The sequence below is a fragment of the Leptonychotes weddellii genome, chromosome 7 (assembly GCF_054177405.1).
Source record: "Leptonychotes weddellii isolate Sample4059 chromosome 7, ASM5417740v2, whole genome shotgun sequence".
In the NCBI taxonomy this organism is placed as follows: domain Eukaryota; kingdom Metazoa; phylum Chordata; class Mammalia; order Carnivora; family Phocidae; genus Leptonychotes; species Leptonychotes weddellii.
In genome coordinates, this window is record NC_138375.1 from 37,214,004 (window position 1) to 37,241,319 (window position 27,316).

At 42.5% G+C, this 27,316-nt stretch overlaps 1 protein-coding gene across 2 annotated transcripts in view; it reads right to left on the reverse strand.

Moving 5' to 3' along the window:
• The window catches only part of HTR4 (5-hydroxytryptamine receptor 4), an 80,416-nt gene that overhangs the window by 32,809 nt on the left and 20,291 nt on the right, over positions 1-27,316 (reverse strand). For both annotated transcript variants that reach the window (XM_081826139.1, XM_031020898.2), the window contains exons 3-5: positions 27,014-27,167; positions 26,091-26,132; positions 22,792-23,360 (exon numbers count right to left, since the gene is read on the reverse strand). In XM_081826139.1, coding sequence (XP_081682265.1) covers positions 22,792-23,360; positions 26,091-26,132; positions 27,014-27,167 — 765 coding nt within the window. The remainder of the gene's footprint in view (positions 1-22,791; positions 23,361-26,090; positions 26,133-27,013; positions 27,168-27,316) is intronic.

Genomic DNA, 27,316 nt, shown 5'->3' on the forward strand with positions numbered 1-27,316 from the left:
TGCTAGGTCTCCAGCATTTCCTTGTCCCACTGCGACACATTCCAAGGTAAACGAGGCATGTGCAGAGGTTCACACTATGTTCCACCTGTGGGAAGCCTGCAGGGTGATGTGGCTCCTCTTTGTACTGAAACACAGCGTGCCTGGGATGTTAATGCAGGACTCGTTCCTGTGAACCCCTCCTGCTCACTAAAAGAGAATCTTTGCCAAGTGGCACATATATTTTCTGTGATGTGGAACTGGGGAGATGAAGATGAAAAGGAAAAAAGCCCCGCAGAAGGCAAGAGAAAAATCGGGAGGACAGAGTCAGAGAGAGGCATTGGGTGAATACCCATAGCAAAGAATGAGGGCAGAGGATGGGCAACACGGCGGCAGGATGAACAGGGCTAAGGGAGAGCCACGGAGTCGGCTATGTGGAAGGCTCCAGAGCAGTTGGGGAGAATGAAGGAGGCTCTTTGAGAAGTGTTTCCAGAGGCCACATTGGCTCTCTCACACAATCCTGCCAGGGAGTCAAATAAACATTGAGAGGACCATAGAATCACTGTTGGATGTCTGCGCCCCTCCAATTCAGGCTACATGAATGCTCAGAGTGTAGCCATGGTACCAGTAAGCGGGAACACAGGGACCCGGGAGCAAATGCATTTTTGGCTTTCATCTGCACGTGCCTCTGATGACTTACACCCTTTGGTGTGCCTCACTTTCCCCAACTGCTAAATGAGGAGGATTATCTAGAAGCTCCTCTGCAGCGCTGACATTCTGATTCTAGGAGTAGCAGAGATGGTGGGTGACAGATACACACTTCCTGATTGGGCACCAGCTGTGTGTGGGACTGTTCTCCAAAGCTGTGGGTAATTGCTTGAATTTGGCTTTTAATATTCTGTTGTTAGTATCTGATACTTTATATTCTGTAAGGAGCGAAGAGGTTTCGCTGGAAACACACTGAGGGTAATTTTTGGATTTGTATTAAAGAATCTGAAAGACCTCAATTTCGGAATCTGTGAAATTACACTGCAAAGCTGTTAAATGGATCTGGGTGGGCCAGGCTAGGACAGCTGAGATAGCACAACTTCAAATGCAGCGAGACCACAACTGTCTCTCCTCAAACATATGCTTGAGCAGAAACTGGCAGAGCTGCTCGAAATCCCTGACTCAAAACATCGCTGAGAAAGAACCTCTGACATTTTAACACAAGTTTTTCAAGTGCAGTTTCTTGTTTTAACCATGTTAGTAAAATATTCTACAATTTACAAAGCATTTTTGTATCTTTTTCCATATTTAATCTTAAACCCAAATCCCTAAGGAAGGAGGGTACAGAGTATCACTTCAATTTCAGAAGAGGAAGAAGGTCAATGTAGGGGCATGGATTGACTGATGGGGAGTGTGGTGGGGCCAGTGCTATAAATAGGCGTTCTGCCTCCCAAACCAGGAATTCTGTCCTCCGGGATGTGGAAGTCATCCGTGTGGAGGGAAGAGTTTTGTGGTGAAGTTTAATATTAACAGTTCATGAAACAGACTTACAATTACCTGTGTTCCAGAAGAAGGAGGACGAGGGGAGGAGGAGAAGGGAAAGAGGAGAAAAATCACTAGCTGAGCCATCTTTCACAAAGTGGTCTAAAGGTTATGTGTGTCAGAATTATCTTGGGAAGCTACAATAAATTCAGATTGCCAGGATCCACACCTGGTCTCTGTCAGTAGGGGTGGGAAGGCAGGGGTCAGGTGGGGCAGCAGACATCTGCATTTTTTTTTTAAGATTTTATTTATTTGAGAGAGAGAGCAAGTGAGTGCGAGTATGTGCACACGAGTTGGAGGAGGGGTAGAGGGAGAGGGACAAGCAGACTCTCCACTGAGCAGAGAGTCCATTGGGGGTCTCTGGACCCTGGGATCACAGGACCCTGGGATCATGAACGGATGATGCTTAACTGACTGAGCCACCCAGGTGCCCTGACATTTGCATTTTTAAAAAATGCTCTTGGGTAATTCCCGGGCACATAGGAGTATAAGATTCCCTGAGCAGGTGTGTAATCCAGTTATCGTACTCACACCGGAGGCAGCGCTTCGGGCCAGAAACTTAGGGGGCTGCAAAGAGGAAGGAAAGGTGAGCAGTAAGGGCCAGAGCTACAGCAACAGGCACTCAGAGATGCTCCACAAGAGATGAGAGTGGAAGCACTGAAAGGCACACAAATAGCGCATTTTAGCAAAGTGGATGGGGGGATAGTTTCTGGTTTTTATGACATTGACGATGAAGTAAGATTTGATGGTGAATCATAAATATGAGAATTTAAAAATGTAAAGAGCTACACAAAGCAATTTTTTGTAGGTGTTCTTTATGTGATGAAAAAATAGAATGCTTGGGTACAAATAGCTGATAAAAATTAACTGAATTGTCTAGAAACTGTGAGCACAAAGACTTGTACTAAGTTATCAGTAAGTTCAATCACTCAAAAGGCAAGGTCCTAGGCCAATTTCTTCATTTGTCTTTAGATTTACTATCAACCAGAATAGAATATGGACTCTGAGAGACCCAGTATTTCCCAAACATGGGATGTGTTGCCCAGGTGATATGTCAAACAATGGGCACAGCATTCAATAATTTGAATCACACTAAGGGCATTTGATACTTCTTCCACTCATTCTGCTTATTTTATTTTTTATATATTTTTTTAACGATTTTATTTATTTATTTGACAGAGAGATAGAAAGCACTAGCAAGGGGAGCGGCAGATAAAGGGAGAAGGAGAAGCAGGCTCTCCACTGAGCAGGGAGCCCGACGTGAAGCTCGATCCCAGAACCCTGGGATCATGACCCAAGCAGAAGACAGCTGCTTAACCGAGTGATCCCCACAGGCGCCCCTCATTCTTCTTATTTTAAAGAGAAAGACTCAGTTGCCCCCCACTCTGGCTTTAGCAAGCTTCTGATACCTAACAAATGGAGAGCAGGCCTTAGGCTCAGAGCCTGTGGCAAGCAATGGGATCAAGTTATATTTTAGTAATAATAATTTATACAAATAATAATTTTTGTTTTCACTGCATTTACATTTAAAGGAATCTTCTCTATATGATTTTTCATTCAAGGTCATGATACAGTTTCCTTTACAAATACATTTATTTAGATTAAAAATGTATTTAAGGGAACCTGGGTGGCTCAGTCGGTTCAGCATCCAGCTCTTAATTTTGGTTCAGGTCATGACCTCAGGGTTGTGAGATCGAGCTCCATGTTGGGCTCCACACTGGGCGTGGAGCCTGCTTAAGATTCTCTCTCTCCCTCTCTCTCTGTCCCTCCCCCCCTTAAAAATAAATAAATAAAAAATAAAGCCTCACTTCCCCTGTTCCTGTCTACTTAAAAAAGAAAAAAAATTGCAACATTTAAAAAGAAAAGAAAAGAAAAAAATGTATTTAAAAGTAAATAGTAAATAATAGCATGAGTAGAATGCTGATATGGTAAAAGCTGTGAAGGTCGCAGGCAGGTGACAAAAATTCCTATCAGACAGATGAGAAAACGGACTTGCAAGGAACACAGAGTCCTAGCAAGGACAGAATGCAACACGTCCACAGGGTGGAAACTCTGAGATCACAGCCAGCACGTGTTCTGCTATTTTGTGCTACTTGTAGAAAATACCCAAAGAGCTGAGTCTGCACAGTTGGAGATGCCTACCCTCTGGCCTCTGGACAAAATGTGTTCCCAGAGCTTTTTAAATTCCATCACCGACCTCAGACATGCCCATGTTTCAGCATGCCAAAGGGCAAGATCGGATAGGTGGGCACGGCTTGTTCCATCCTAATGCACCTCTTAGCCCACTTCTCCATGTGCACATATCACTATGGTCAAGCCACTCTCCTGGTGAGATTTTCTTTTTTTCCATCATCAACCACAATTCCTAAAGGACAAATAAAAGGACTAGAACTTTGAGTCTTCGGGGAATCAGCCTGACTGCCCACTTTTTCCGCTGAACTCTTTCAGTATGACTGAACCTAAAAATATATCTAGGAGAAAGTGCCCCAAAAGTATGAACCCATAAGAAAAACAGCCAACATTTATTATGTGCCATTCACTGTGTAAAACAAATCGTGGCGTTACCGGATATCATTTTCACCACAATCCCCTGACCTAGGTTTTATTATTTACAGGTTCTGGTGGAGTGGCACGAGGCCTTGTAACTTGTTCCAAGTCAAACATGTGTCACGAGGGGAGCCAGGATCCGAACCGGGCAATCCAGCGAGAGTCTCACTACTCCAGCATGCACCTCCAAATGTGCGCCTTCACTGGACCAGCTCCCTTGGTCCTGCCCAGCCACTTCAGGTAAGAAAATGATCTGCTCTTGACAAGCTGCCCAGGTGAGGAGAGAGTGTGTCAGGTGCGTAAGAGTACTTAAGATCCCTCGTGATGAGCTAAGCTTCCAAGAGAAGGAAAAGCAGGTGGTAAGGGAGCCCCGAGGGGGAAGTGACTGGTTATTGCTCAGGGATTGAGGGGGCGGGGATCAGGGAAGTTTAGAGTGCTCATGTTGGAGCTGTGCCTTGAAGGATGAGTAGGCTTGTGCCAGGCAGGAAATCGAGAAAGAGCTTTTAAAGCAGCAGAAATAATCCAGAGGCCAGAGAACTCACTATTTATTTGGGGAAAACTGATCAGTCTCGCATGTACATTGCACAGGGAGTTAGGTCAGGAAAGAGTTGAGGGAAATGAACTGGACAACCAGATTGGGTCAGGCAAGAAGGGCTTTATATGCCCTTCACTCTCTGTCCACTGCAAGTCCCACTGTGTTGCTCAAGGTTGTTCTATTATAACTCAATCCAGCTGGCATTTTACAGTTGAAAATCCTACATGCCTGAATGGCCTTTCCACCCTCTTGAATGATACACATGAAATAGGCTGTCTCACCTATATATTCCACACATATACCAAAAGAAAATCAGAGGCAGAAAAAACAAATTATAATTTGCAATACTGTCAGGAAAAGGTCACCCTAAGATTACCAAATATGTGCATAGCTTTGAGTTGAATCCTAGAGCCCATTCTTTTGGAAAGGCATGGGCAAACTGGACTGAATGCAGAGGAAGTTGCCCAGGATGGTTTGATTGTGTGTGTGTGTGTGTGTGTGTGTGTTGTTGTTGTTGTTGTTGTTTCCAAGGGCTCAAACCATCAGAAAGAAATGGGATGGTAATATCTTGACTATGAGCTCCTTAAAGGCAGGGATCTTGCCTGTCTAGATCTCTGCCATGTTCCCACTGCCTGGTCCACAGTAGACGTGTAAATAGAGGCAACCAATGTATGAATAATGAGAATGAGCTAGGAGTTCTGAGACTCAGATTCATATCTTAGTTCTGCGGATATAGCAGCATTCTCTTTAGCAAACATCTTAAGTCTTTGAGCTTCAATTTTCTTGTCTGTAGAATATTGGGTTCATCAGTCTATTTCAGGTTATTCTCTTAACAAGACTAACAAATAACCCCATGGAGTGGCCACAGGAGACACTGGAGGGAGGGGGTTGATGGCCGTGTGCACACACATGCCCATATGAACATTTGTTTTAATCAAAGCAGCCATGGTTTCACTATTCACAATCCCAAGTAAGATTCCATTTGAACAAAAGATTTCCACACCTGAAAAAAAGTGTTTAAGAACTGCTGGACTACTTGAGCTCTGTTATCACTTCCAGCTATATAACTCTAAGTTTTTATAATGTTATGATATAGAGAAGTAAAATTTGACCAAAATCTGCAACGGCGAGGGCTGTTCAAACAGTAGAATATCTCGCTTTGGATCATAAGGAGCTGCCTCTCCTCGGGAGGGGAGATAGACGGCTATCAGATAAGTTGTAGAAGAGATCACTGCCCGAGCTGGAAGATGTGACCAGATCACTTCTGAAGCCTTTCTTGTGTCTAAGAACCAAAAGTTCGATATTCTTTCAAGAGCTTTCAGTTAATTAGTATGGAGCTTAGTGGTTTACAGCAAGGCCTTTGAAATCAGATGAATGTGTGAGAACCCTGGTCCTAACCCTCACCAGCTGTAAGACACTGGCCAAATTAATCTCTCTGAGTCTCAGTTTCCTCATCAGTAAAATGGCAATAATAATAATACCTGCTCCATAGAGTATATAAAGGACTCGGTAAGATGGCACATGTAATACACTTAGCTCAATATGAGGCATATAAAACAATGTACTATATGTTGGCTAATTGAACGTAATAATAAAAAAAATAAAGCAATGTTCAGTAAATGGTAGATGCTACAATGATGATGATATAGAAGGAGAAGGGGGGAGGGGGAGGAGAGGGGGAAGGGGAGAAGGAGGAAGGAGGGTGGGGAGGAGGAGGGAGGGGAGAAGGAGGAGGGAGGGGAGAAGGAGGGGATGTCTGGACCAGGAAACCAAATTATGCCTGAAGCAACTAAGTATTATACATGACAATCATATATATGTATATGTGTGTGTATCCACGTACGTATGGGCATACATACATGAACACACACACACACACACACACACACTCCTTTCCCAAAAGCCAGAAACTTAAAAGCAGCCAATGCCAATTCACAAAGAGAGGAACAAATGACATTAAACCAGCCAGCAAAGGAAATAAAAGTCTGGAAAGAATAAAGGAACAGGAGCAGACACCAAATATATTTGTTTGTCAGGTTTATCAAAATATAGATTCACTCATTTCTTAGAGAATAAAAGGCTCTCCAAGAACAATTCTTACTGTGAAATGTTTCTCAGAATCTTGTTAAAAATAACCTGAAAGAGGCATGGAAACAAGAAAAGATATTCAGAAATCATTTTGTGAAAAGCTGGTTCTTGGCTCTTTGCTTGAATATAACCCAGAACGCACACAATTGTTTGTTTCTATAACCAGAAGCTGTTTGCTGGGTTTCCTCACTCAGGACTTGGAGACGATTTCACAGCATTTCTAGTAGAACAGCAGCTAGAACTTTCTGCATGCCTCCTTTCCCCATAGTTCCCCTGTCCTTGCCGGCGAAGTGCTTCTGAACCTAGTGCTCAGAAACTATCCTGCCCCTTATCAGGAGGGTATTATGGTGGCACCAAATCATTTCCCTTCACCACCCATTCTGACAATAAACCAGTGTTCCAGCAATAGGAGCCTTGTTCTATGAACCTGTGTTCCTGAATTTTTGCCTCAAAAGATGATTATGATCATGAGAACACAATTTATCAGTAATTTACATGTTCCAGGATCCATACGTACAGGATCTCACACAAGCCTCACCACAGTCTTATGAGGCAAGAACCATTTTGCCCCAGAAGAAACAGAGGCACAGAGAGGTCAAGCAACTTGCCCAGGGTCACACAGCTTCAAGGTGGCAGGACTTGAAGTCAAACTGCTGTCCATCAAATACCACGTCCTATGCTTTTAGCCACGACACTAAACCATTCTACCGGTACTCTGGTTCCTCCTAGGTTGTGATCCCGCCTTGTTATTTCCAGAGCCTGAAGTCCTGGGCCTGACATCTCTATGTGAAAAAGGAAGAACATGAAGACCACATTGAAGGGGGTGTCTCTTTAAACCCAGCCTCGGGGTCCTTCTCCATAAACATATTTAAATAGCAATTGTGTTCTTATGAAGGGCTCGAACGATAGAAATTTATCCTGACGGGTGGATGACAATGTTTACTTCAAATGGAGTCTCAGGCACCAAATCAGCTATGTAGCACTGAGCATCTATCGAGCCTGGGGAGGAATTTTCTTCCTCAGATATATCTAAATTTCCTACCGTCCACAGACTACCAGAGGAATCGTAAACCAAAACAAAAATGGCCCCTGAAATTAACGATATTACCTCTGGCACATTTCTTCCCACTGGCAATCTTTCCAGAAGGTCTCCGGCTTCAACCAAAGGAAATATTACGCTGGTTGAAGTAGGTGTTGCTCCGTCTTGAGTTCAACTGAACAGTGGGAGGGCTTCTTGCGGTTCTGTACCTCACAAAACCACAGAGGAAGGGTCTCAGGGTGTCTCAGACAACCCACTGCCTCCTTGGCCATGCTGACTAATTCAGTCAATGCCTCCAGTGACCGATGTCCATCACCACTCCAATGTGGCTGGCGGTCATCCAAGTTTCTCCTTCTGTTTTATTCTACTTATTCTCTACTTGATTCTCCTTATTAAGAACACCCTAATAAGGCAGTCCATTCCATTCTATGCTGAAATACATACTCTTAAAACTTCTATCTTCTGTCCCTACTTCTCTCCCCTGGGACCTTGCAGAACAAGCCAGACCCCTTTCTCCTGTAACAGTCCTTAGATAAATAAAAACAATGCTTATGACCTGAATCTTCTTTATGCTCTAAGCTTAGCATCCCTTGTTCCTGATATGGTTGCTCCTATGTCATTAATTCTGTAAGGAAAATCACGGTGTTTGCCCTCTTCTGGACACACTCTAGTTTGTCGATGCCCAGTGTAAGATGGAGCTTTGCTGCCTCTATGGGCCAGGGACCTGCATCCGTACGCTGTGGACCGAACACACGTTTACAAGGAGTATGGTTTTCCGGTGGGTCTCTTGTGTGCTCTGGAGGCGATTCTTTCCTGAGCAGCTGCTCTGACTAAACTGGGAGGGCTGTGTCCCTGCCAAGTACATGCTGGAAGGGAACAGGCTCAGAGAGCCTGCCTGCTGGAAAGGGCTTGTCTGCAAGGTGACTGCCGGCACACTAACCTCAGAAATTCAGGGCCCTTCTTTGCAGCAATAACACCAACTGCCTTCTACAAACAAAACTACAAGGTGTTTTGGGTTTTTGTTTTGTTTTGTTTTGTTTTTAACCTGTCTTGTCTTGGTAACGGATGTGAATTAAGAGGAGCCACACGGTGCAGGGGCCACACTGACGTGAGCAGGTAAAACACACTCCCCTCCTGGCACTGAGAAAAGACCCCTCTTGCCGGCCCCTGGCTGTGGAAAGGAGATTCTATGTTGCAAAGCCCAGAGGATTCGTTTACAGCAGGGTTTCTCAACCTTGGCACTATTTTGAAATTTGGGGCCAGACCATTCTTTGTCCGGGTGGGGGCAGGGGGCTGCCCCATGCGTTGTTGGAAGCTGAGAAGCAACCCCAGCCTACACGGACTGGGTGTCTGTAGCGCCCACCGGTTGTGGACACCAAAGATGCCTTCAGACATTGCCAAATATCCCCCAGCATACAAAATGGTCCCCAGTTGAGAACTAAGGGGTTATACCCACCCTACCTCAGTAGTTTAAGACACGGAGCGAGCCCTAAACCTGAAGCATTACCTACAACTTCCCTGTTTTGCTTTTTTTTAAAAAAGACTCTATTCATCCACCTGAGAGACAGTGAGAGAGAGAGTGAGAGAGAGAGAGTGAGAGATAGAGCGTGAGAGCTGGGTGGGGGGCAGAGGGAGAAGCAGGCTCCCCACTGAGCAGGGAGCCCAATATGGGACTCGATCCTGGGACTCTGCAATCACGACCTGAGCCGAAGGCAGAAGCCCGGCCGAGCCACCCAGGCGCCCCTACAGCTTCCCTGTTTTATTGGTGTGGAAAGAGATGATGGCTGCTCGGTGATCAACACAGGCTTCCTGCTCTCTCTGCTATACCAGGGGTCCTCAGTACTGCTGTACATCAAAGCTCCTAAAACACGTGCACTTCTGGTCCCCAAGTGAACCCATTAAATAGACTCTCTACAAGTGGAACGCAGGCTCAGCTCGTAAAAGCTCCTAATGGCTCCAGTGTGATACAAGGTCAAGGGTCAGAGCAGCACACCACACTGCCCCCGTTCGTGACCTCGGACCACCTCAGGCATCTTTGGATCCGGCTGTGGCTTGGGAGTCTGCCCCGTGGAGCAGCACACACGATCCGTCTGCGCCGTGGGCACCGATCGCGGGGGCCTGGTACACAGAACCCTAGAGCCCTGGCCACCCGTGCGCCTGCAGAGCCGAAGAGGAAGAGCAAATACACACGGAACGCACCCGACTTGTTGGACATGGTTACCGTGTTTTAGTTTGGCTCAGAGACGTGCCTACAGGCAATTTAAAAGCCAGAGGCGTATTCAACATGACAGCCCCAGTTGTTCGGCACAGGGCACAACGTACCCAGGAAACACGTCTCATCTCATGGTGCTTAAACAATTATTTATAAACAGCCTGATTAATTTATCTCTGGGTTTTTCTTCTGGCAGAGGGAGCTCTGCCTTCCTTGTCTGAGGGCAGTGTTTGGAACACAGAGATTTCTCTTGACTCATTTCTTAAGAAATGCTCATCAGGAAGCTGAGAAAATAACTGGAGAAGTTTGTTTAGCCAAGATATGAATGATGTTGTACATACAATTATAGCAACAGCCATTGCACTGGCTTCCGTTCAGGGGGCGCTTTCTGTGCAACAATACGAGCTGGACTCAGCTCTGCACATCTCTTATATTTCACCTTAACAAAAGCCCGAGGAGATGGGTCCTAAGAGTATTCCTATTTTACAGATAAAGGAACGGAGACCCAGAAACGCCGGGGCTACGGGTTAAAGGTGGTATCACCAGTAAATGACAAGTCTCGGGACTGAAAGCCAGGCATGCCAAACCTCAGCACTTCAGCCCTTATGCTTTGGGTTACACACCAAAGTTCACCTTCTTCTAAGTCAGGGGTGGGAACTTTTCCTTGAAAAATGTCTCCGTGGAGGGAATAACGCTTAGGCCTCAGCATTTCGGTCCAGAAGAGGGCATCCTGCAAGGCAGCTTAAGCCACTTGATTACTGAACGCAAGACAAGGGGAGCTCTTCTGATGTTGTTATTCTGCCCGTGTTCCTGGTGTGATCCCAACAAGCACGACGTCTCCTGAGAGGCTGCTTTAGGTTGTGATTGGGAAGGACTGGGGACAGGCCACCTCCTTGGTTGTGTGACCAGCGCAGCCAGACAGAAACCCAGACCTTGGTTTAATGCTCTGCTCGTCGCCATCTTGAAATTCTTCAGAAGTTTATCTTTGAACCTGTGAGGTCTGAAGGGACAATGGAACATGCGCGGGTGACAGGTGGGCACCGGTGGGCACAGACTACTTGTGCACATGTGTATACGCCATAGCCCCTTGCTGCCTCAAAATGTGACTGACGCCCCATGAGCACACAATTCTGGTTAAGATTAACCATCGTAAAGATTAGTAACTAGCCTCCAAGCAAGTATGGTGAACACATTATATATAGAAAGCACTTTCCCTTTTCCCATGGTCTCTCTGTCAGCAACTTCTACAACATGTTTACCACTGAGTCTTACTGAATTTCCACAGATCATGGGTCCACCAGAATCCGGCGCTCATGCTTCTTATCAACACTTCTATGACTGAATGACTGGGAATGCAGACAGCCCTGAGAGGCCACGGTTTCTGATTGACTGGAACTTGTCCAATGCAGGAGGAAGGCAGTGCTGTGCTAAGAAGAAGGAACCAACAAAAAAAACCCTGTCTTTTCTCACTCATGGTGCTCCCCCATATTAGCCAACCACTTCTGCTGAAAATACCAGCACAGAAAGAAAGGATAAGACATGGCCGACCATGGCTCCTTTTCCCTTTCAGTGCTTCCTTACTGATCAGGAAGCTGAAGGAGGCAGAGTGTCAGCAGAATGTGCGTGTTATCAAGAGGTGAAGTAAAAACAGTCGCATTAGTTTTGTGCACTGTCTGGTAAAAACAAAATACATATGCACGCTTGAATTGAGAAATCCGATTCGTGTGATTTGTGTCACTTTGGTGATTCCTTATAAACAAAACGTTCTCCTATTTGCACTGAAAACTGGTACTGCATACTATACAGAAGAATGGTAAATTTTTGCTAATAATTTAAAATTATATTTTATTTTTCTCCTGGAGGAGAGGTGAATAGCAAAGAAAATACACCATGACAAGTTGAGAGAAAAACTGCAGATGAAAGAAAAAGGCTTTACATTTTAATACTTTCGATGAAAAATCTTACCTGCCCTTTGACCAAGGGGCCCTGTATTTGCATTTTGTGTTGGGCCTGCAAATTATGTAGCGAGCCCTGGAGGAGGCTGGAGGAGATAAGGCAAGGTCATCCTCACCCATCTTTGATTCACCCAGATTAAGTCTGGCATTGGCTCAAAACAATGAGGTAAATGTTGAATCCAATTGTAACCTCCAAAGTTCAAGGTAATAGCCACAAAATAGCTTTTAAATGTCAAACAACTTTTCAACATTAGCAGAAACCTCTAAGCATCCAAAGTAAAATCAAACCTAAATTACTGTCTCATCCATGGGTAATCTTCCAACCCACAGTGTGAAAATCTCTGTTTAAAAGGGAAATCCTGGTGTGTTGACATTGAAAATTGGCAAGTGATGTCCCAGTGAAAAAAAACAATGATTCTGGTTATGGGATTAATAAATATTTGTTTAAAGTGGCGAAAACTTATTTGACTATACACATTCCAGGTGAGCAACAGAGTCTGATAAGAGCGTCCATTCATTCAACCAATAAGCATATGAATTGAGCCATGTGCTCTACCCTGGGGAAACTTTTGGGAATAAAACAGACATGTTACCTGCCCTCATGTACGGACAGTCTGACAGATAATAAACAAGTCAACAAAAAATAAATACAATGATAAATTCTGATAACTCTTATTTATAAAGGAAACAACAAAAAGCAATAGCCCAGAAGAATTTTTTTCTCCTACTGTTTTTAGTAGAACCCTCATTCTCTTTCCCTCTTTCTCACTTTCAATCTCTATCCTCATATTTTCCACCTCTGTTGATTCCATATTTAAACCTGAACATACTAATCTTGTGCACGGGAATATCAAAGACTTCTATAACACATCCATTAGAATTGGCTTATTTATTATTGAGCTTTGGTTGGTAAGAGTAAGTCCAGGGAAAAGCATACATTGCCTCATTCCAGAGAGAAGGCTCTAGAGCTGTTTTGTCCAATAGAACTTTTTACAATAATGAAAATATTCTACTTATAATATGCGGTTACTGAATCCTTGGAATGTGGTCAATGGTTACCCTATTGGATAGCACAGCTCTAGAGATCCCCAAGTCAACAAAAAAACTGTTTATCAGGGGGGATTGAGGGTAGGTAACGGAGGATAGTAGCCAAGAGCCAATTTAGATAGACAAGAAGTTCTTTGGGAAGTGCTTGCAGAAGTTCTCAGGCTTCTGAGGAACAGGATGCGTGTCCTAGGTTTGGGCAAGGTCTAAACTTGGAGAACCACAAGAGCTATCTAAGCCTGGCCTGAGAGCAGAGAACTCCGTCCTGAAAGCTAAACTCTGTGTGCCATCTCTGCATTGCTAAGCATGCAGTCTTAGCTATTTACCTAACTTATGAATAGTCTGTTCTCATAACATAATTATCTCTCCCCTGAGGACAGAGCTTTGCGGTTAGCAAAGAAATTTCACCTCCATTACCTCGTTTGATTTTCACAATGAGGTAGTGAGATAGGCAGGGCAGGGATTATTTACCCAAGAAACTAACACTGGAATCCTCAGTGGATTTCATGTAGAGAAAAATATCTGTTCTAAGATTACCGTCAGCGCCACAAATCCAAGATCATAGGGGCTAATCTTCATAAAGACAGTTAAACAGAAGAGAAGCGAGACCAGGGAAAAGGGACAGAAGCATTCCTTTACTCCTTGCAGGCACTTTTTACTAGGCTCTGAAGACTCAGAAGAGAACAGCCCTGGCAAGATCCTTGATATTTATCCAAGGATAATGGACAAAGAACTCCAGAATCAAACCCCCAAAAAACTCCAAATCACATCAGGATGGCTTGTTCCTATCTCCTGCCACACTGTGTGGTCACAGCCTATGTGATCACACTTCACCTCCCAAGGGGCCAGAGTCACTTGGCTGGAAGAATGGCTGAGCTGAGGCAACTTCCAAAGGAATTTTACTAGTTCAATCACATAAAATTATCACCCTTTAAGAGACTCTAAAAGGATCTAAGAATTATATGTGTCATAACCCAGAAACACAATCAATGCCAGCATACACTGGACCATTCCGATCCACTGGAGTCAGAGTCTGTGGTGCTCCAAGTTTAACACACGTAAGAATCATCTCGGCAAAAATGTCATTTTCCCTAACTTGCCCGAGTTCCATGAATGGGGTCTGGGATCTGTGTTTTTACTAAGCTCGCAGGTGATTTTAATGGCAGTGGTCTACTGACCATATTTTGAAGGAAAAATGATCAAAAGAAATAATAATAAAGATTACAAATAAGGGGACGTGATCGTGTTCTCCAAACCTTTAAGAATATTGCATGGAGAGTAATGGGAGAATGAAGAAAAGCCTCAGAAGGGACATAGAACTAAAACATACAGGAAGACGTAGCCTTGTTTTCTCTTGCTCAAGGCAGAACTAGGGCCAGCAGGCAGAAGGCATAGGGATGAAGATTTCAACTCAATATAAAGAAGACCTTTTAAATGCTAGAGTTACCCAACCATTGAGCAGGCTCATCGAGTACTATGATTCTCTCGTTGCAGGAATTCAAGCAGCGATTGGATGACCCTCATCAGTGATGAGGAAACTGTTGGTTAGGTAGCAATCTCTTCAGCTCCCATTAAACCTTGTCCACAACCCCAGTGATGTTCACTGTGCTGTAATTATTTACTTATGTGACTCTTTGTTCAGTTAGGCTGTGAGCTCAGGGAGAATCCGACTCTCCTTTATCTTTCTATCTACCACCTCATACACAGTGCCTGGCACATTAGGTGCTCAGTACACAGTTACTGTGAATCAAACCTCAAAACCTAATAAATCAAGTCCCAGAATCTGCAAACCTGGTTTCTGATGAATGTCCCATAACTTCCAAAGAAAAATTTGGATTTTTTTAGTATTCTCTTCTGCTTTCCACAGTGAACCCTTAGGAATATCTCTGATTTCTCCTTCAGTAAAATTTTAAAATTTCCTTCAACACATGTCTTATGTTTTCATTTTGTACTTTTTAGTAACTTCAATTACTGCTTCTGTGGATGATGGTATTTTTCCTAATCCACATTCTAACTGGTGATTTCTAGGATGTAGGAGTCACTGAATGTTGGGTTAGTTATTCAGTATCGGGACTTCCTTGTGAAATGTCTTAGTTTTCATGGTTTATAGTGGATTTTCCTGGTAAAAAATCATACTGTTCATAGACACAGTTTTGCTCTTTTTTTCTCTGATTTTTATATTTCATATTTCTCCTTTCTGTCATTTGGATTTTATATGCAATGCTGAACAGCAGAGGTGACCAGGCAACCTCGTCTTGTCCTGGACTTGAGTGGGAATGCAGCCAATGTCTCCTCACTAGGTTATTTCTTCCTTTCTCTGCCATTATGTCTGATGGGAGTTTCCTAGAGTGGGAAAGGTGACTTGGTGGATGGGGAAAAAACTATAGAGCCAGGTTAAAGATGCGACAAGGAGAGAGAAGCTGGCTCCAAAATTTGCTAAGAATCAGTTCACACCCATGATGAACCTCTTAGAATCCATTGCCCACATGGTGGCATTATACCTCTTACTAATATATGTGGGTATACAAATTAAAACTGCCCAAGAAACATATATTATGACAATAATTCATGTTTGGAGACTATTTTTTTTAAAGATTTTATTTATTTATTTGACAGAGAGAGAGACAGCGGGAGAGGGAACACAAGCAGGGGGAGTGGGAGGGAGAAGCAGGCTTCCTGCCAAGCAGGGAGCCCGATGGGGGCTCGATCCCAGGACCCTGGGATCATGACCTGAGCCGAAGGCAGACGCTTAACGACTAAGCCACCCAGGTGCCCCTGGAGACTATTTTTAAGAGGCTATGTAACCTACATATCTAGACAAACTACTTCATCAGCCAATCAAATGGTATGTTCACTTCTATTTTGATCATGAGCTGGATATTCCAAAGATGCTTATCTCACAGAAAACCAAACACAGCCACAGACATCTCTAATTCGTTCAATTTGAGTGGTCAAAGTCCACTAAGACTGTCTGGCAAAAACACATTTTATTTCATTGGCTGCCCATATGTTTGTTCAATAAGATGTTGCAAATAAATCTTAAAAAAAAAAAAAAAAGGAGGGCAGAGGCACCCAGGTGGCTCAATCAATTCAGCAGCCAACTCTTGGTTTTGGTTCAGGTCATGATCTCAGGGTCCTGGGATCAAGCCCCTCGTGGGGCGCTGAGCTCAGGGAGAAGTCTGCTTGTGGATTCTCTTTCTCCCTCTGCCTCTGCCCCTCCCCATACTCATGTGCTCTCTCTCTCAAATAAATAAATAAATCTAAAATAAATAAATAAATAAATAAAATAAAATGTTGCATAAGTCAAAGGATTACAAGAATAGGACCAAGACTGGAAGGCCTACTATTTCAACCACTGAGGCAGACTGTCCTATTTTTAGTTCAACCTGGAAAAGTAAAATTCTATTCTGTCAAAAAGACTTTAAAAGAAAAAGGCCCCACAGTTTTGGAGTGTTGTCATGACCTGGCTCTCCCCAGTGTGATTCTTGGGTTGCAGACTAAGTCCTCTATACGTTATAGATTCTCAGGGAAGATTTTTTTTTTAATGGCAAGATAATTTTCAATTTTGAGTGTTTTAATCTTTCATTAACCTGAAGATAATCATGAAGACTTTGTGGGACCTTGGGTCAATTCTGTACCCTCTTTAAACCTCGGTTTTCTCATTGTTAAAATAATGGTAATTATAATGGCAACTTATTTGGTTGCTGTAAAAATTAAATGCAACAGTGCATTCAAAGTTCTTAAATACAGTAACTGGCACATTTTTCTGGAATTATGCTAGGCATCATAATCATTATTATTAATAACATAGAATGACATAAATTTGTCAGTGAATGCTTTGCATGAGGAAAATGAAGTTGTACTTATCAAATTCCAAATTCTATTCTATTCTATTTTATTTTACTTTATTTTTTAAATTTTATTTTAAAGTAATCTCTACCCTCAACGTGGGGCTCAAACTCATGATCTCAAGATCAAGAATCGCATACTCTACCAACGGAGCCAGCCAGGTGCCCCTCAAATTCCAAATTTTAAACATGCAGCAGGATGTTCAGGCATCATCCTACACTTCTGTGATTTACATTCTGTCCCTGTGGTTGGATTTCGCATTTATTTAGATTGAACTCCATATTTTCAGTATCAGCTGATTGGTTCTTCTTTTTCAAAGCTTTAAGTCTGCAGTTTAATATGATAGTTCTCCCTGAGAGTGACAGAAAGTGTCCAGATTTAGTAACATGGTAGATGACAGTTCCACTTATGGACATAGAGGAGACTCTGGAAGCTTGGAGTAGGTGGGTGGGTGGGATATATAAGAGAATTCTGTTTAAGGTACATTAAATGTGAGATTCCTAAGAGGCACCTATGTGAGGCTGTCAAGGAAGCAAATTGGATATTGTGGTCTGGAGCTTAGAGGACGACTATGATCTAGAGCTATTAATTAAAGAGAGATTGATGGCACAAAAGCTATGGATGGTCAAATCACATTAAGTGAGAATGTCATTTGAGAAGAGTATAAAGAACCGAGCCCTGAAGAACTCTAACATTTAGAGGCCAGAGAGAGAAGGAAGAACCCACAAAAGTTACTAAGAACGAGTTGCTGGTGAGTCAGAGGGCAAACCAGGGAAGTATACTTTTTAGGAAAATTAATGTGAAAAGTATTTCAAGAAGGAAGACGGGTTAACTGTAAGAAGCCAAATCAATAGAGCTCTCAAAATTCAAAGTTAGCCCGGTGATGGGTATTAGGGAGTGCATATACTGCATGGAGCACTGGGGGTTGAACGAAAACAATGAATCGTGGATCACCGCATCGAAAACTGGTGATATATTGTATGGTGACTAACATAACATCATAAAATAAAATTAAAAAAAAAAAGTTAACCAAAGTCCAAAAGTAAGCAGAGGAGAGGAAAATGTATTTGCAAATTATATAACAAAGGATTATTATTTAGAATATAATCAATCTTCAGAAATTAATAAGAAAAATACAACAAGGTTGTCACACAAAGCACCAAATATGTGAAGGTGCAGTTTCTACAAGGATAAATATATGTCAACACTTTTAAATTAGTCAATAACTAACTTAAAAGAGGTTCAACCTACCAAATCATCTGGAAAATGCAAATTAAGTGACAGTATTTCTGTAATTAGCAAAATGGTAAAAGAAAAATAATGTATCATGTTGATGAAAGGAAGGAGTAGAGGCTACTCTCACAGCCTGCTGATGAGAATGCAAATCACTACAGTATTCTGGGAGGTCGATCTTACGAGAAACCTAATATTTTTAAATGCACATATATATCAATAGAGCAATTTCACTTTGGATAGCTATCTAAAATAATATACACAAGGAAATTCAAGGGCATTAAAAACAATACAGTTAGATATAGCAAAAGATTGGTAACACATATTCACTGATGGGAAATTAATAAATTAATAAATAAAATAAATAATTAATAAATTTTAACACGCTTATGGAAGAGTTAAAGAGAATGAGTTAGATCTAAATGTCCTGAGGTGCAATGATCTCTAAAATACATTCTTCAGGGATAAAAAGCAAGGTGCAAAAAAGTACATATAAAATGACCCCATTTATATAAAATAAAGGGAATAAGAAAGTGGTCCCGTTTCATACTTTTGCATGTGGCTGTCCAATTTTCCCAACACCATTTGTTGAAGAGACTTGTCTTCTTCCCATCGTATTGTCATTCCTCCTTTGTCAGAGATAACTAAACTCAAAATGGAGGAAAGACCTATATGTGAGACCTGAAACCAAAAAAATCCTTGAGGAGAGCACATGTGGTAATTTCTCTGACATTGGCCATAGCAACCTTTTTCTAGATATGTCTCCAGAGGCAAGGGAAAAAAAGCAAAAATAGGGATGCGTGGGTGGCTCAGTCAGTTAAGCATCTGCCTTCGGCACAGGTCATGATCCCAGGGTCCTGGGATCAAGTCCCATGTTGGGCTCCTTGCTCAGTGAGGAGCCTGCTTCTCCCTCTGCCTGCCACTCCCTCTGCTTGTGCTCTCTCTCTCTCTCTCTAACAAATAAATAAATGAAGTCTTTTTTTAAAATAACAAAAATAAACTATTGGAACTATATCAAAATAAAAAGTTTCTGCACAACGAAGGAAACAATCAACAAAACTAAAAGGCAACCTACTGAATAGGAGAAGATATTTGCAAATGACATATCCAATAAAGGGTTAGTATCCAAGATATATAAAAAACTTATACAAATCAACACCCAAAAAGCAAACACTCCAATTAAAAAATGGGCAGAAGACATGAACAGACATTTCTCCAAAGAAGACATCCAGATGACTAACAGACACATGAAAAGATGCTCAAACATCACTGATCATCAGGGAAATGCAAATCAAAACTAAAATGAACTGTCACTCGGGGTGCCTGGGTGGCTCAGTCATTAAGCATCTGCCTTCAACTCAGGTCATGATCCCAGGGTCCTGGGATCAAGCCCCGCGTCGGGCTCCCTGCTCAGCGGGAAGCCTGCTTCTCCCTCTCCCAATCCCCCTGCTTGTGTTCCCTCTCTCGCTGTCTCTCTCTCTGTCAAATAAATAAATAAAATCTTAAAAAATAAATAAATAAATAAATAAATAAATAAATAAATAAATAAATAAAAAAAATCACTGTCACTTCACACCTGTCAGAAAGGCTAATATCAAAAACACAAGAAGCAACAGGTGTTGGCAAGGATGTGGAGAAAAAGGAACCCTCATGCACTGTTGGTGGGAATGCAAGCTGGTACAGCCACTCTGGAAAACAGTATGGAGGCCACTCAAAAAGTGAAAAACAGAACTACCCTGCGATCCAGTAATTGTACTACTGGGTATTTACCCAAAAAATACAGAAACACTAAATCACAGGGACCTACGCACCCCTATGTTCATTGCAGCATTATTTACAATAGCCAAACTATGGAAGCAGTCCAAGTGCCCACTGATAGATGAATGGATAAGAAGTGGTCTATTATTCAGCCATAAAAAGAATGAAATCCTGTCATTTGCAACAACATGGATGGAGCTAGAGAGTATAACGCTAAGCAAAATATGTCAGTCAGAGAAAGACAAATACCATATGATTTCACTCATATACGGATTTCAAGAAACAAAACAAATGAGCAAAGGGAAAAAAGAAAGAGACAAACCAAGAAATGACTATTGACTATAAAGAACAAACTGATGGTTACCAGAGGGGAGGTGGGGAGGGGACGGGTGAAATAGGGGATGGGGACTAAGGAACGCACGTATGATGATGAAAATAAATAAATAAATAAATAATAAAATACAATGAACAAAGGGAGACGAATCTATGAACATGTATGTTTTTTTTTTTTTTTAAAGATTTTATTTATTTATTTGAGAGAGAGAGAATGAGAGACAGAGAGCATGAGAGGGAAGAGGGTCAGAGGGAGAAGCAGACCCCCTGCTGAGCAGGGAGCCCGATGCGGGACTCGATCCCGGGACTCCAGGATCATGACCTGAGCCGAAGGCAGTCGCTTAACCAACTGAGCCACCCAGGCGCCCGAACATGTATGTTTTTATGAATGTTTGTAAATGCATTTAAAAAATCACCAAACTAGTTTTAATTGTCTCTGAGGTGAAGGGTAAGATCAACAGGATAAAAGCTGATTTTACTTTTGATAGTTTAGGTTTTATATTTCTTGAATCCATCTGAATTTGTTGATGTCCTGCTTACAGGATTTTTAAGAAAAACATACATTGTTCTTAAGTGGTGCTCATACAATAGATCTAGAGAATTAACTGTATGCTTTATTAATTTATTCATCAAGAGTGTAAGTTCCTATTGTACATCAGGCAACATACTGGGTATCTCGTATGAAGCAGTGAATGAAACAGGCAGGATCCCTGTCCTTGCAAAGCTTACACTGTAGCTGATTCAGGCTGCAGTCTTCTCTGTGTCGGCTCCCCCATGCGTAAAAGATTCCTCACCTGCCCCGGAACAGTATCTCAGACCAACTTCCTGCACTTTTCATTACCTCATGCAGAAATACAAAAACTGAAGTATGGAGAGTACATCCACAAGCCGCCTCGAAACTACCATCTCCGCTTTACAATGCACTGCAGGTTCCCAAATGCAGCAGGGAGAAAATACCGCGTCAGTGAAATGGGTCTCTTGGGTTGCCCCTGAAGCCCCCAAACACTTTCTGTGACTGTTTCTATGGGGGAAAATGTCCCTCTGGTTCTAAACATCTGACTTGGCAAAGGCACTGTTAAAGCATCCTCTGAGAGCTGTTGACCGCCTGGACTCAGGCAACTGCTAATTCAGACAGCTTTTAGGCCCCCACACAGAAGTTCCTGCACACACACTTTATGGCTGGATTCTTCCTAGGACCCTCGCTTAAGGCCCAATAATCAGGAGAGAACGCCAGCCTACAGGAGTGGTTTTGGAGGCCCTCCCACCGGTTGGAATCTCAACACCAGACTAGGCTTTAACTACAAGTCTGCCCACACTAGTAGCAGTAAATTGAATTCAGGCTTCTGAGCAGTCTCTGAGGCAAAGTGTTTACATTTCACTGCAGACCCTATTTTCTCTTTTCTTTTTTTACACATGCAAATGAAAATTCCCCAATTTTCAGCTGCCAGGACAGCTGAATACTGTCATCAGAAAAACTAAATGCTTGTGTCAAAGAAGGAACTTTTTAGAAATTCCTGTGCATCTTGAGGCAAAGAAAAAAAGGCTGTTGACAATTTATCTTTGCTACAGGATGAATGTACTTATATAACACATGGTTTTTCGTGGCTGAGAACGACTCTAGCCCAAGGGAGCCAGAAAATTCTCAGGGATTAGAGAGAGGCATCATGACTGCTCACTGAACATCCAGCTCCAAAGTTACTCCCAACTTCATCAACCCAGGTGACCTTGGGTAAACCACTTGACCTTCCCATGCACTTTCACATTCCATTTCTTTCCTCATGCTGCTCAATTTGCTAGAATGGCTTCCTTGATCTTTCCTCCAAGTCTCAAATTCTTAAAAAATGCTGTCCTCTGAGGCCTTTCCTGATTTTCTTAAGCCAAATCAGCTTTTTTCCTCCTCAGATTCCCTTTCTTGATTATCCATACCTCCATTATATCATTTATCATATGGTATTACTGTTGCACATTTATCCCATTTATTTCATTTATCACGTTATTTTGTGGCCATCTTGGGTATCAGGCCATATGTTACTCCTCCTCCTCCTACTAATCATATTAATAACATTGTTAGGAGAATTATGAGTACTTACTATGTGTCAGGCCCTAAAAAAATACATCATCTCTAGCTGTCACAAAAGCCCTATGAGATGGATGTTATTCCTTTTTTTTTTTTTTTTTACAGTTGAGTAAAATAAAACCAAGAGAGATTATACAAATGGTTAGTAGTGGCAATGAGAGTCAAAATAGAGTCTATTTTACCTTAAAGCCCATGCTTTTAACCACTACCTATAAATAATAATGGATAATATTTGCTACGTGCTTACTAGGTGTTGGGATCTCTACTATGTGCTCTACACACATTAGCTAATTTGATCCTCACAAAAACCCTGTGATGCAGATACTGTGATTGGGATCTCAATTTTTTAAAAAATGAAATTGAAGTTCAGAGTGGTTAAACGACTTGCCCAAGGTCACAGAACTGTGGAGGCTAGATTTAAATAAAGGCCAGTCTCCCCCAGAGCCTGAGTCCTTATCCACTATTCTATTTCATGACCAGAGAGTAGAATTTTCTTTATTCTTTGTAAACACTGCACAGGTTTTCAAGAACAACCCCCTGGAAACAAAACACTGGAGGGGTACCCGTTCCGAGTCATGCAAATAAACAAAATCTATCAAGCCCCTAAGCACTCACCTTAGCACATGTGTGGATCCATTAATGGTTGTGGTTGAACAGGGGACAGTCTGGCCCAGAATGGAGGGTCTTCGGTAGCGCTCATCATCACAGCAGAGGATGATGAGGAAGGCACGTCTAAAAGACTTATTCAAGAAGGCATAGAGAAAGGGGTTCAACCCGGAGTTGATGTAACCAAGCCAGAGGAAAGCGGTCCACACCTGTCCAGGAACGGTGTAGTCTATGAATGGATCCACGATATTGGTGACAAAGAATGGAGCCCAGCAGAGGCAGAAGCAACCCATGATGATGCACAGGGTCTTGGCTGCTTTGGTCTCTGTCCTCATGCGATGAGTGCTGTGCTGGTCGGCTGGCTGGGACCTGCCTTCTGAGGAGGCTCCTGCCCGTTGTAACATCTGGATCTGGTGGGCATGCTCCTTCGCTGTGACGTAGATGCGGTAATAGGCCAGCACCATGAGGAGAAATGGGATGTAGAAGGCCACCACAGAGCAGGTGATGGCGTAGGGCTTGTTGACCATGAAGATACAGTACGTAGAGTTAGAGTTCTGGTTGAACTTCCTTTTTTCTATCTGAGAGTTGGAGGGAGAGAATAAATGAGGAAAGAAGGGAGAATGGGAAGGAAAAAGTGAAGAGAAAGAAGCAGGAGGGGAAGGAGGAAAATTGTGAGAAAAGAAAAAGGATGAAAAAGCAAAGGAGGGATTGGAAGGCAGAAAGAAAAGGAGGGAACAAGGAAGGGCAGGAAGGAAGGGGTAAACACAAGAGGAAAAAGAGGAGGAAAGAGAGAAGAAGGTTTATCAGCCAAGTTCTCTTTTCCTAATAAGCCTATAGCGCATAGAACCACGAAGGTAGAAAGGAATATGATTGCATCCTGGGGGGCAGAGGGACTGTCTCTGCACAGGGGGTTGAAGGCCCCAGGGAAGAGGAGAAATAACATAGGGACAAAATCATCCTTCAATCTCTGTACCCAACTGAGAGCTGAGTTAGCGTCTCCTCCCTTCCCCCTCTGCCTGCACACAATATATCTGGTAGTAAAAGTCTTTGAACTGTGGCCTGTCTCTTTCAAGACTGTTCTTACATCTCAGCATTTCCTATATAAAATTTAGAATTAGCTTATCAATTTCCATACAGATCTTTGGGGATTTTGATTGGAGATAGAGTAGAATGATTGAGGAAAACGGATTTCTTTCCCATGGTAAGCCTTCCATTTCACAAACATGGCAATTCTTTCCTTTACTTAAATCTTTTAAAATGTATTTCAGTAATATTTTACAATTTTTTTTCTGTAAATGTTTTGCACATCTTTTGTCAGATTTATTCCTAAGTATTTGACTTGCTATCCTATTGCAAATGGTACAACCTTAAAGTCCTTAATCCTAATTGTTTGTTGTTGGTATGTAGAATTCGGTGAAAATTTTTTTGTATGGCAATGTATCCAGCAACTCTGTTAAATTGTTATTAATATTTCGTCTCTCGATTCTTATTACTTTTCTTCGTAAGTACCCATCTGATCTCCAAATAATAAAAATTTCACTTCATCCTTTCCAATCTTAATCCCATTTTTCTTGCATTATTGAACTTGGTAAGACCTCAAGTGTAATCCTAAATAGAAGAGGTAATAGTGGACACCATTTTACATTCTCAGTTCTAGGAGGGGAGTTTCAATATTTTACTATGAAGTATGATACTTGCTGGAAGTTTTTTATGGATGCTCTCTTCTATTTTTAGTTTGATGAGAATTTTTTAAAATCATGGATACCGAATTTTGTTAATGAATTTTTGGCAGTAAAGAGATGATCATGTGGGTTTTCCCTCTTTCTTTTATTAATATGGTGAATTACAGTGATTGTGTTGCATTCCTGGAATAAGCCTCACTAGTATTAGATACTGTGATGCACTGAACCTCTTTTAAAGATTGAAAGACTCTTCTCCCCACTATAAACTCTGTCTGCTGACAGCTCTGAGTTATCAGCCCTGCCTAGGAATAGCCCTTGGCTGAAGAGAGCTGTATAATCCAATGACACCTCCCTGTCTGAGGTCAGCCCTCGTCCAGTGTGACTATACACATGAACAAATGTATGAATAACATATGATACACACGTATGGTATTTTATTTGTGTGTTAGTGTCTTATCTCATAGCATATTATAAGATTATAGTATACCTTCTTATTGAATTGACCTTTTTCTCATAATGAAATATTTCTCTTTACCTCGAGCAGTATGACTTGCCTTAAATGTATTTTATCACTGATAACAGTACAGCTACACCAGCTTTCTTCTGATCAGTGTTTGCATATTATATATTATTATATGTATGATAATATATATATTATTTTATATCAACCTGTCACCTTGCATTTCATGGGCCTCTCTCACAAGCAGCATATATTATGTATTGACTAGGTGATAAAAATATTGTGACCAGAACCTGCAAGAACCTAACCCTGTATTTCTCCTAGGAGCAAAGAGTATTTGCTAATTTGGCGCTTGTGGCAACTTTATAGAACGTACTTACTGCGACTGGTGAGAATCAACTGCCTCTGTATTGTGAACACATGGGTTGTGCTAGCGTCTCTCTAGGCCAATTCAATGTGCAGATGAGTGGAAAGATGCAAGGCCATCACAGCACCACGGAGCAAATACTAGGCATGTTCACAGCAAGCAGATGCCCCATTCCCCAGGTGCATGAAGTAGAGAGGGGATGCCTCTATGTCCCTCCACAAATGCACAGCAACTCCATTCTCTAATTAATTTCCCTTAGAAACTCTATATCCAAAGGTAAGACTGCTGCACTCTTTTTAAAAGTGCCCATGTACGAAAGCTTATGCTTCCAAATGTCTTCTCCATTAGGGAGTAAGTTTAGCACAGAGATTAAGAGCATAGACTCTGGAATGCAGCAAGCCTGGGTTTAGCCAGAGTCACCACCACTCCCTGCCAATCTGACGTTAGCTAATAACTTAAGCTCTCTCATGCTCCGTTTCCTGACGGCAATGATAGGATCAACCTCATGGCATTGTTGTGAGGCCTGAGTGAGGTTTCACAGAAATGATGATTACGTGAACCTGGACTCGGCAAACAGTAAGTGTTCAACATTGGTTGGTCATAATTATTACTCTGCTGGTCGTCGGAAACTTGAATTTCATTTCCCTTGAGAATGGTGAAATTGGAAGTTGGAAAGAAGAAGGATAGGATTCAAGAAAATATCCATACAGTCTCCCTGGTATGAATCCCCTTTTACTTCTCCACTCCTTTGTCCCCAGCATTTCTTTCAGAAGCCCAAGGAACTCTTGTTCTGACATACCACATGCAAATCCTGGCCCAGCCTTGGCTTGGATATCCTTTCCTGGACAAAGAACAAGGCAAGATTAGGGGCTGGGAATGTGGTGGAGAGAAGAACAGGCAGCTCCTACTCTAACTGGTCTTGTTGGGCTGGAGCCTGCTCTCAATCTCTCATCTCCAGTCCCCTTCCTACCTCAACATGGTCCCTGTTGCAAAGTGACTGCCTGACAACCACCTTAGGGAATAGATTTCGCTGCCGGTGAACCCCACCATAACTTTTGATCTTCACTGCAACTTTGGTACTATCAACATAGTGTGTCAGAGCTGGAAGACTCTTGAAGATCACCTGGACAGGGGCCGGCAAATGCCTGGCACACATGCTGCTCTCCGACACCCCTGCAAGACACACTCCTCCACTGAAGACCAATGCACCTTCTCATTGCAGTCCTTCAGGGTCAGGGACAGAGCTGGGCTCACGGTCCAGTTCTCTCAACTCCCGGCCCAGAGTTCTCTTCATTTTCTGGAAGCCTCCACCCATGTGACATGTTTTCTGCTGGTCACTGGAAGCCATGAGATAAGGTGAAGGCCACTTGGGGCACCTCACATACCTCAGGCTCTGTAGTCCGAACGCTAAGCTTTGAGCACCTGTTCTGCTATTTACTGGGCATGTTATTTCACCCTTTTGCACCTTGCTTTTCCCATCTGGACGAGATGAGAGAAGGATGTTTTCAGGATTCTATGTAAAGTCTGAGCATCCTTTCTGGCATACAGCAAACATTCCAAAATGTTAGCTTGCATTTTTTTGGTTGTTACTGCTGTCACTCCAACCACTATCAGAATCTTTCTTAGAATAGCCACCCAACCTGATATTATTTGTTTATTTAGAATCCCAAGCAAATAAACTTCATCAGAGAGTAAAGCAGCAGGGTCTGCAGAGGTACTCACCAAATCAATTATGCCAATATTATTCCAGCCTTGCATTATAGGGAGAAAAGAGATAAACATAGGGATGACCCAGCAGCCTCCCAGCATTAATGCGATGCGCAGAGGGGTCATCTTGTTCCTATAGACCAGAGGCTGACAGCAGATGGCATAATACCTGGAGAGAGAACAGAAGGCGTGGGTGCCATGGGAAAGGAGGAATGAGAGGGAGAAAGAGGGAAGAATGATTGAGGAGAAAGAAGAGTGGAGAAGGAGCAGAGAGGAGAAGGGGTGTAAGAAGAGGAAATATTGGGAAAGAGGAAAATC